This window comes from Nicotiana tomentosiformis, chromosome 2 (genome assembly GCF_000390325.3).
Source record: "Nicotiana tomentosiformis chromosome 2, ASM39032v3, whole genome shotgun sequence".
Taxonomy (NCBI): Eukaryota; Viridiplantae; Streptophyta; class Magnoliopsida; order Solanales; family Solanaceae; genus Nicotiana; species Nicotiana tomentosiformis.
Window position 1 is genome coordinate 61,171,852 of NC_090813.1, and position 11,250 is coordinate 61,183,101.

Genomic DNA, 11,250 nt, shown 5'->3' on the forward strand with positions numbered 1-11,250 from the left:
TATCTTGAACTTCTAAAATGACAAATAATTTAAGACAATTATTTTTAATAACCATTACTATTAATATGAGACACAGGGAGTATATGCTATACATATTAAAGTTATTCTTAGCCTTTTCCCCAACAATATAACCAAGAATACTTAATTTTAACGACATAAAAAGAAATTAACGGTGTGCAAAGAAGAGAGCTATTTTCATTTATATTTACTTTCCTTAATCTATTTCATGTGAATTACAATTTTCCACTTTCCTTTCCTTTTCTTATTCTCAACATTAGGTAAAACATGAAAAAAGGAAAGGAAAAAGACGTTCTGCTTTGGTTGAAACTTGAAAGCTCCAAGTATGAAAAAGACCAAGATGCAAAAAAATGTCAATAAGATTTGAAAAATTTCATAGCAATAATTGGGTAATTGTTTTTGAAATAAAAATAAATTGGTGGACTAACATTATTAAATTAACAAATACACCACTAGGCTTGACTCTTGTTTCACTATTCCCAATAGGTAACTAAAGTAAAATAAATAAAAAATTGAAGGGGGTTGAGGGTGAGAAAAACAAAGCATATTTATTATTGATATAAAAATATAAAATAAAAATGCAGTGGATATGGTAAGATGCGCCCATTTTTGTCAAACCTCGTGAGGCCCACTTTTAGCTATCACGCGTGCTCTTCTATTCTCATCCAACGCTCACCAACTGACCCGCATTACACGGAAAACTTTTCTCTCTCTTCAATCAACGGCTCACATTTTCCGCCTTTGACTCTTTCCTGTCTCTACACCCCCTACTCTATACCCCCCTGAGGCCCTGACCCTTCACTCACATATCCCAATACCAAACCACGAGCCTCTTCTTCAACATTTGCATCGCTCCCCCCCCACACACACACACTAATCTGAGACACTACCTTTCTCTCTAGAAACTTTTCTCCCATTGCAGAGAAAATCTAGTAAAGATTTGGGTTTCAAAGATCTTTTGATATTTTCTCATTTGGGTAATGTTCAAAATTCATTCTTTTTTAGCCTTGTTGCTTTAGTCTTGATGGGTTTTGTGTATTTTGTTTTTGTTGTTGCTTGATTTGATGTAGATTGTGTTTTTTTTTGGGACTATTGTATGTTTGATGTTATGTTGGTATTTGTATTTTTTGTCTGCTTTTTATGGTTAACCTTCTTGTTGGGTCACTGAAGAAGGGGAAAAAGGTAAACTTTGAGGTTTTCTTCTTGCGTTTCAGATTCATTATGTTTTTCGTGTTAGATTTTAGTGCTGTTATGCTCTTATTTAATTTCTGATTCTTGTGAAGTGTATTAATTTGTTCGGATCCTTGTATGTGTTTATGCAGGTCCGACCTCCTTTCCTGAGCAATTGCATCATTTTAATGATTTTATTAGTATTTGTGGTTTGGTGGAAATTAGTCTTTTTAGTTTTCTTTGCTTTTTTAGTGTTGAGTCTCATTGGTATAAACATGTTAATTGAGAAACTTATTGGTATTAAGGAATTTTATGCTAGCCTTAGTCTTAAAAAGATTAGCTTCTCCTTGTCGTTCTAATTTGATGAGTTTCTTCTTGAAGGAAGCTTATATGTTCTAGTTAATTTCTTAAGTGATTCTCTTTCTCGTATGATTTTCACTTTTGATTCAAATCTATCATTAAAGATGAGCTATTTGTGGGTTTATTTTGATTTTTGGAGCTGTGCTTGCTACTGTGACAGTAGCTTGGATTGAAGACTATAATATACTACGCTGGACCGATCAACATGCCGTGGGCGTTTTCTTCTTTGAGTTATTGTGTGAAGTGTGTGCGCTTGGTGGTATTCTTTCGCGTGATTCTGTAACCGATTTTACTTGGTGAGATATAGCGTCTTGTTACTTCCTAATTCTGTATCTGCTTCTTCATTCAAGTCCTAAGTTTTATTTGTAAATATGTAATTATTTCGGTTGAACTATTTTCTGCTGAGGATTTACTGAAGAGGACAGTAATATAAAGGATATAGGAAAACTGACTACGACTCAAAAATTATAGAGGAAGATAATTTGAGTTGATATGGCATTAGAGAAAAAAAAATTAAAATCCGTACACCTCTAGTGTAGTTCTGGCGATGTGCTTATTATCTTTCAATGGTGAGAAAATAAGCTGTTCTTTTATTTTCCGAAGTTCCTTAATGTTTAACTAATTTTTGGTTGTTTGATATGACAGATTGCAGATATCTATTTTCCATCTTGTGATATTTCTTGAAACTAAAGTCCATTTGGAGGGTGAGAATGTACATTGCATTTACCTTGAAGAGATACAGAGCAGTCAAGGAAGCTGGTGAGATTAAAATGCATGCAGGGAGTGTTGCTTATTGCCAATTGATGCTAGTTTGTCAGGTAATTGTTCTTTTAACTTGAACTTCTCAGTCTTTTCGATTGAGATTGGTATCCACTCTCCTGCAATGTTTATGTTAAAAGGAGAGAGAAACCAAATCAACTAGAACTAGATAGATGCTATTTCATGTTTCGGTGTTCTGTTTGTTTTGACTGGTAATTTTCGCTGGGTTCATGATCTCCTACTCACATGATTTATAAAGACTTGGTTTATTCAGTTTAATGATATTGCCTCTTTTTTTTTTTACCAATTTTGACTGGATCACTGAGATACACTGCAGAACATTGTACATCCTCAATGTATTGTATTTCTGTATATTCCATAGGTATATTGAGATCCATACAGTGACCTCGTCGCAGAAATTTATTGAGATTTAACTTTTGTATCCCTTCTATATATGCTCCCTCCATCCACTTCTGTGTGGTGGTTCCATTTGATATCAAGAAAAGGGAAAAATTTGGATTATTTGCTAGGTGTCCTTGTTTCATTTTATTTTGGTTCACTTTTGAAGTTTCTACTCCAAATTTGTGGCCACTGAATGATTTGGTTTTTGGCTTCTTTTAAATTACAGGCTGAATATTTCCGTCAGTTGCTTAAACCTGTAACGTAGTCTGGTCAAGTGAAAGCTTGGGGAGGTTTGGGATTTGCTTGCTTCTTGTTGCTCTTATTCAGCAAAAGCCTGGATTGGTTGGTTTTCTTCAGTGTATTAGAAATCAGAAGGACCTCGTTAAGCACTGAATGCTGATTGGCACTGTCAGTGCATTTTTACTACGCGAATACAGCTTGAATACCTTTCTTTGTTTCGTCTTTGCCTTCTGTAACTCTTAGACATTTTGATATTTAAGATTTTCCAATTGGAAAACGCATTTCTATTCCAGTTTACTTTGTTCTTTTGTCATAGTTACTCATGCAGAGTAACTATCCATTTTCTCCTCAAAAGCCTTTTTTCTCTCCTGAAGACCAAGCAGGTGGTGGTAATCTATTCGATATTCCTTCTCCATCAGTCTTTGGTACAATGGCACTTCCTACTGGTTTCAACCCTTCTGTGCCTGTTCATGGTTTCGAATTTCAGTCCTCTGAGGCATGTCCAAAGAATTTCATCATCTTCGATCGGACTGATTATCGAAGCCAGATCATGTTCCACCCTGCCATGGCTTCCAAGTTTCCATATCCCGATTTGAATTTTAATGCCACTTACTTCCAAGACGGCATGGAGAGAAAAGTTGCAAAGAATGAGAATACAGAAGTTTCTTCGTATCTGAAGGAAGATTCAGCCGATATAAATGCATTACTCAGCTTTGAAGAGGAGGAACATGAGGAATATGATGATGAAGAGGTGAGCACTGCACGCACCGATGCAAACTATGGAAACAGTTCCCCTGAATCATACTCTAACTATGATTGTCAATCCAAAAAGAGCAGGACCTCTTCTTTGGGGAAGTCCTCTGGCAGTACTAGCAATTGCAGTGAGAAAAAACGCCGGAAACTTAAGAAGATGGTCAAGGCATTAAAGGGAATTGTCCCTGGTGCCAGCAGGATGAATACTGTCACCGTTCTTGATGAAGCCGTCAGATACCTCAAGTCACTCAAGGTGGAAGTGCAGAAGCTTGGAATTGAAAATTTGAAGACATTTGCTTGATCTCCTGTCTGCTATGGGTAACTTTGCTTCCTTTATCACAGTCTCATCATCCAATTCAGTCTTTCTAGACGTCGTTATGAACTTTAGTTGCATCTTTTGCCTATGTGGAGAACTTCTTATGTGTTCATCACTACGCCGGTATTGTTCAGTGTCTCCTTTGGAGGGAAGGTAGCTTAGTATATGGTCCTTTGTCTCAGTTGCTGCTTTGGAGGGAAGGTAACTCAGAATATGGTCTCCTTCGTCTGATGATAGGGCGAGAAGTCTATTTAACATAGTCTGCTATAGTAGCTAGCTGCTCTTATCTAATTTCTCTTTCTAGCCTGTTTCCACTAGTTGCAAACTTTATTATGGTATTTGAATAATTCTCCAGTATGTCTACTTTCTGAGACTTTAACCTACTGGAGCTATTTGTTCCATTGTTTTAATATGACTCTGATGGTTTAAGTGAAATGATTTGTTTAATAGATAATGGGGTGATGATTACACTTTATGCAAGCGTGTTATGGCAGAATCTTTAGTGTGTTGAGTGCCCTTTTATTTTAATCTTTGCATGCTGTGATCTTTATTACTTTTGTCTGTTGGGAATCATGAGACATTGGGATTATGTGTTATGGTAGTATGATCCTGTCTGGGTCTGCCTTTGCCATTTCTGCTGCTCCACTTTGCTAGTGGTTTGCTGTAAAGTACACCACTTTAGTATTTAGTCCCTTGGATTTGCTTCGGCCTAAAATTTGGATGATATGATTAGGCCCTCTGACTTTTATCTTTTCAAAATTTTATCCTTATTTTACTTTGTTTCTGATTTTACACCCACTCCTAAAGGACATTTTACCATTAAATTACGATGTTTTCCCCCTCTTTGCCCTTTAGTTCTCCTTTTTTTTATGTACCTTTTCTGGAGAATAACAGCAAAGAATGACGTCTATACTCCATTTTATGTGAAAGAAATTGGAATATGAGTGCTTGATTTTTTGGCTATCCATTCGGATTATCTATTTGCTAACTAGTATATCGTTGTGAAAAGAGAATGTTACAGAGTTACATAAAGTGGAGCATGCCTTAGGACCATAATTAGTGACTATAATGGATCATTCTCTACTCTTATATTCATAAAACTAAACAGAGTGCTCTTATGAATTACAAATTCCACATATTTTAGGATTCAACTCTGTCAAAACGTTGTAAAATTTTCATACTTGGGCCTCATGTTTTGGAAAAGGTGAAGAAAATATTCAGAAACCGAATAAAAGGAAACAGAAGCAGGAAAAGTAAAGACGACCTCCTTAAGATATTGTTGGAAATATCAAGACAAGTAAATAACAGTTCAAAAAGGGACGATGTTGCTATAATTAATTTCACAAATGCTGCTTCAGCTTCCCTCTACTGACCAAACGCAAATTTGCAATCGCCATAGCCTGCAAACCAAAATATGATAAGAAAAAATTAAAAAAAAGTAAAGAGCAAAAACTCTTGAAGTAATTGAAAAGAAGAAGAAAAACAAGTTACTTGGATCAGTAATGGTGATAAGAGCAGTGTTTTTGAACCAACAGGAGACAGTTTGTCTTCCTTCTATCTGGTACCACAGATTCATTACAACAGAGGCATGATTGATTGTAGTATTTGGGTAAAAGCAGGAGCCACTAGCTTGAATTAAAGAGCAGCCAGGCAACCCTTTTTCACCACACACAAACTGGATACTCTCTTGCAGTTGCGCTTCTGTAGCTGAAGGTCTTGGCACGCACCACTGCATAATTCATTCTAAACTTATTACTCTTGCACTATAATTTTTCTCTTTTTTTTTGGGTCAAAAGCAATAGGATAAGATTTTACTTCAAAAATCTTTGGCCATGACTTGCAAATATTGAGGTTATGTAATTACTTGCAAGTTGAAGTTTAGCTGATAGTGTTTGTAAAATACTGGTCTTCAGCTTTGAAATAGTTGTAAAATGTTGAAAAACTTGTTACATGAGTATTCAAGTTAAATATATAATGATTTTCACTCACAAAACTTTCTTTTTTCACGTCAAATTCAATTCCGCACTAGCTAGGTAAATACTCTGTTTCCTACTTCAACTTCAACAGCTCTCCCCTCCTCCAGTTTCAAAAAAATATTGTCGAAACTCCTACTAAATATTTGATTATTAACGGAGAAGGTTACCTGTCCAGATGCTTGTGCATTCACTGGTTTTAGAGTTCCACCTGTAGATAAAGAACTAATTAAAGCTTAATATATGAGGATCAACTTATGGTATTTTATTATTCAAATGGAAATAAATAAGTTGATTTTGGTGACGGATATTTGAAATTTACAAGCATGGAGCTATATATGACAAGCAGAGAATGAGAAAAAAAGTTGGTAATTATAATAGGCTAATTAATTAGACCATTATATTGATTTTGATCATCTCATAAGCAATTGAAGGGAGAAAACGAAAGTTCATAGTTGGCAAAGAAAGTATATATACCAGTGTTAGAGAATGGAAGAAGAAGATAAAGGATGAGAATAGGAAAGGCCTGAAATGAGTGAGCCATTGAATGCCTAAACTCTAAACTTTATGTGGTAATGTTATGAGGGTCAAACTTTCTCCTCACTTTCTATCCTATGATATAGAAGAGTGAAGATCAGTCACTTTAATCTTAATATTTATAGAGATAAGTTCTATAGTCTCACTGAATTTCAGGCAAAAAAGTTCAAAAGTCTTTTGTAATAATGGGAAATTACGTTTGTAACTGATCATGTGATGAGTGAAAGCACACCGCCAAATTCCGTTTATGAAATCAAGGATATCAAAATCTTTTAATTTGGCTAAGTTGCATATATACCTCTTAGTTGTAGCTGGTTTAGTCCATTATAGACTTTCTTTTAGGCAACCTTTTTGCATTATTTATATTATAATTAATAAGTGTATTGAGCTTAGTTAGATTAATTTTCTACTCAATAAGTCACAATTTATACGAAAAAATGGTGGTTAATTGTTGCTACTCGACTGTGTTCAAAATTAGAAAATCATAGATGCAACAAAACATTGGTACAATAAACAGAAACAAAAATAATTTGATGGAACGAAATAAGAGAGGGGATTGGGGAGAGTTTGCAGATTTTGACTTATCAATACTTGCGCCGAGCCTAGCGCGAAAACACGATGTTTGCTCTTTTCTCAATTCTTTAAGAACTAGAAGAAGTGCTTCTGTATCTAAGCACAAGAATTTTTCTCTTCCTATCCAATAAAGAACAAAGTTACTTTGTAAAAAGAACCAATTCAAAATTTCATTCCCTCCGTTTCTTTTCGCTCCATTTTCCATTCATGCCTTTACTCTAAGAAACCCAACAATTGTTTCAATAATTAGTTGTATTCAACTTCTCAAAGTTATTATCATGATTTTATGATCATAATTGTACCAAACAAGTACCTAAGTGTAGACATACAACGGTACAAGACGAACGAAAAACATAAGAATTTGAACAAGTCATTGTCATGAGCATTAATTTCACCTAGTGGTCGTTAGTTGTGTCAATATCATTTAATGTGTGACATAAATTTGGGTCTAACATTTTGTACAACTCACTTAAGTGCTAATGTGAATGGAATTATTAAAGGAAACAGCAGCAGTCGTTGAGCTGTTAGCTTGAAACGTCTCATTACTTTAATGGCCAATTCTTCCCAAAAGGTTCAGCTTGGATATTTAAAAGTCTTAAGGGTGTTTTTAGGTGCAATTATATATCTTTAGTATAATATTACTCCTATTGTTATACCAACAATGAAATTGTTGCTTACCGTAACATCTTAAAAATTGAGCACTTCATTCCAAATAAGATAAGATACCATTTTTGTTGGTTTGATATCTCGTGCCAAAACTTGTCTTCTAATAGAACAATATTATATGTGTACGAAACCAGATTAATTAACCACTCAAGTTGCTCTTTTTTTGCTTACATTTACAATTAAATCTATCCCAATCCAACATATTTAGAAATTATAATTAGTTAGTTACTAGCCGAGAAGTAAGTTATTGTATTTCTCTACATACTTACCATTAAATACATAAAATATTTATAAACGATCATTAGCATCTCCTAATGGGTATCTTTGTCTTTCCTCTTTTCCAAACCATCTCAACCTCGATTTTCGAAACTTGTTTTCCACGGAACTCCGGGGACTCTGGAGCTATGCCCACTTTTTCCCTAATAACTTGGCGCTTCCACATCTAAGAAGACTTTGTTCAAAACCTTAAAAGAATAAAAATACAAAGTTTACCTCCCCAATTTCCCATTATCTCTATTCCATATACTAATTATGCAACTCTGTAGTACTCCATATGTTATCAAACATGACTCAAGTACCTAGGGTTTTAAGCATTTCTTTGAAAATCAAACGGGTAGGTACGAAAAACAGACCCTTTGAGAATGACAAATTAATATAGCATATAAACTTTTATATTACCTAGATACAACCCTAGCATATAGACTTGTATGACAATTTCCATTTAAGAATTAATTTCATCTTTTCTCCCTTCATATTTTATCTTGTTTTTTTTAAAAATATATAAACTTTACAATATATCGAGTAAAATGAACAACAGAAAGAAACCTTATATGTTTAATTTAAACTCGAACATTTGGGAATATTATGGTTTATCCAAAAATATATTCCATTATCAGGAACCTTGATATCGTCTCAGAACTATTAACTAAAAGTCTAAAACAAATAAGTATTCTAAGAAGTAACTAGTAAGCCACCCAAGTGCCAAAACACACCGTCAATTTCGATGAACTAACAGGTTGTTATTTCATGATTATGATACACAATATTCCATTAGAAGTTAATACACCAAACTGTCTAAAGTTGGGAGTGTTTATTAGAACTGTTCCTTCACATTTACATTAAGCCACGAAAGAACAAAAAAATCACATGGCTGGAAAACTTAAGGATGAAGAGAGCTTAAGAAATAAGGCTAATATATGTCAACCTCTATGATTATAGTAGCTACTGCCTACTAGCTAGTAATTAATAATGTTAGAACGAACTTTTTGTACTTATGATAAAGGGGACACATTCTACACATGGTAGCGTAAATGAAGAATATACTACTTAAATAGAATGAGAATTGTCCTTACAGTAGGACAATCTATTTTAGAACAATTTTAAGAGGATGAATTTTTATAGCAAGGTACTCATATAATTGGCTGTGTTTTCCTTTGGAGGAAATTTAGAATTAATACAATATCCACAAAAGATAAATTCCTCCAAAGGAAAACACAATCCAGAAGATAAATTGTACAGATTCCTCCAAAGATAAATCTTAATTATACTTATGTATAACAACAACTATGCCTCTTTCACAAAAGAAGTTGTGATAAGCGATATGAATCCTCATAAAAATTACATAGCAGATACCTAAAAATACGAACAGAAAAAAACAAAGTTTTGTGTTGCGGGGTTGGTTCAGACCTGCTAGTATGTATTTTAACTTATAACTCATTTTGATCTTGCCAAACTTTGGACGGAATGTATTAGGAATATCTGTATATTAACTCAATTAATTGTAACTCTACTCAACGCATTCATTTGACGCCCTAAAGTTTCTACGCCTGCCAATAAAATTGCTTGAAGTTGTTCATTTTCTTTCTTTATTTATTTAATTACTTTTCCGTTCAATTCAAACTAATGCTATCTAGGAGCATTTCTATATTACCTTTACGCGTTAATCTGGTGTCTAGTTGCATTTCTATAGTTATTCTAGTAGCTTTATGGATCCCAAATCCATATTAAGTTGGATCTAAGCTATTGAATGACTTTGGACGACTTATAACATAGGGCTATAGCCTGGCTCTAATTAGTGCGTTGACTTCAGAACAGGTTATATATAGTTTTGATTAAATTACTAATTAGGGCTTATATCGGTAATTGGATCAATAACTAGCAAGTTAGTCAAATTAGTTTTTATCACATGGAAACTATTTATTTCCATTCTTTTTTTGTCGCATTTATTTCTTTGAGGTCAGATTAAATTTTTGTGTACATCTATTCAAGCATGTATGCCAAAGTTGCCGACTAAGAAATTGACAAATTTGGCTCGCTATTTGTCACTCTTTGACCGAATGTTGAAAGTTTACTCCACTACTAAATGACAAATGATAAACTAAATGAAATATATTACTCCTATTAATTCATATAGAAGATAAATACTATTTTTTAATGTTTATTCGAATCTTTTTTAATCAAATCAATTTTAACTGTAGAAAAGTTAATATGTACTGAAATAAGCAAAGAGCTTCATTTCTGTCGATTTTTTCCTCAATGGCATATTCAAAGGCTCAAATGTACGAGATTTCTTCAATAACGCAACCGAACAATGAGGAATTCATCTTCCACCCCTTAAAATTTATGTAATATTACAACAACAAAAAATTAATATTTATTTGAAGCAGCCTGCCTTACTGGCTATCAATATCGCACCCTTAAATTCACTTCAGTCTAATTACTGCAAGGTTGAGAAATGAGAATGCGTAATAATAAGCAACAACAACAACATACCCAGTATAATCCCACATAGTGGGGTCTGGGGAGAGTAGTGTGTACGCAGACTTTACCTCTACGTTTGTGGAGATAGAGAGGTTGTTTCCAATAGACCCTCGGCTCAGGCAAGCATAGGTACCACAATAATAACAAGAAACAAGACGGGACAACACCGAAAAATCATGTAAAAACAGCATACACAACAAGATAGTGTAAAAACAAAAAATCAAATAAGCCTACTACCAACCAAAATGCGTAATAATATCATAACAATTCTCGTCATATCAGAGCAAATATTTAAGCACACATTAGACTACCTATGGTATGTATCATTATTCTAATAGATCAGACAATACTATCGTCAATAAAAAGAAAGCAGGTAGCACAGTTCACATGAAATTACACCGAATGACGTTGAAAATAGATAGACTTGATTTTTTGACCCCAGCTCGCCTCATGAGTAAACCTTTAAGGTCTATGGCCAAAAGTGTTGAGGACTCGTTAAACTTAAATTTTATATTAAAGGTATGGGGACTCGTATATGAGATGGCGTTGAATATGGAAGGAGCACAATTGCTTTGCGGCTTTCTTTATGCAACTAAACCTGCTCATATTTAACTCTCATTTAAGCTGCTCAAGAGTCAAGAGTTTCTCTTTCTCTTACTTCATATTTTTGGTGCAAAGTGAATATACCTACTTCTATCGGTGGTTAGATTTTTCGGCAGCTTT

General features: G+C 34.1%; 2 protein-coding genes across 3 annotated transcripts; one reads left to right on the top strand and one right to left on the bottom strand.

Annotated features, from left to right (window-relative positions):
• Positions 1-812: 812 nt before the first annotated feature.
• Positions 813-4,493, top strand: LOC104091785 (transcription factor bHLH144). 2 transcript variants are annotated; one of them, XM_009597204.4, is made up of 4 exons: positions 813-995; positions 1,709-1,844; positions 2,194-2,366; positions 2,936-4,493. In XM_009597204.4, the coding sequence occupies exon 4, from the start codon at positions 3,272-3,274 to the stop codon at positions 4,001-4,003; it is 732 nt and encodes a 243-aa protein (XP_009595499.1). In that variant the 5' UTR covers positions 813-995; positions 1,709-1,844; positions 2,194-2,366; positions 2,936-3,271; the 3' UTR covers positions 4,004-4,493. The 2 variants fall into 2 exon arrangements, with proteins under 2 accessions (XP_009595499.1, XP_009595500.1); XM_009597205.4 differs by having other exon boundaries at positions 857-995; positions 1,712-1,844.
• A 569-nt stretch (positions 4,494-5,062) lies between these two features.
• LOC104091786 (major pollen allergen Ole e 10-like) lies at positions 5,063-6,624 on the bottom strand. Its single transcript, XM_009597207.3, has 4 exons — positions 6,469-6,624; positions 6,162-6,202; positions 5,510-5,747; positions 5,063-5,418 (listed from the first exon to the last, which is right to left on the bottom strand). The coding sequence occupies exons 1-4, from the start codon at positions 6,533-6,535 to the stop codon at positions 5,384-5,386; spliced, it is 381 nt and encodes a 126-aa protein (XP_009595502.1). The 5' UTR covers positions 6,536-6,624; the 3' UTR covers positions 5,063-5,383.
• Positions 6,625-11,250: the final 4,626 nt, after the last annotated feature.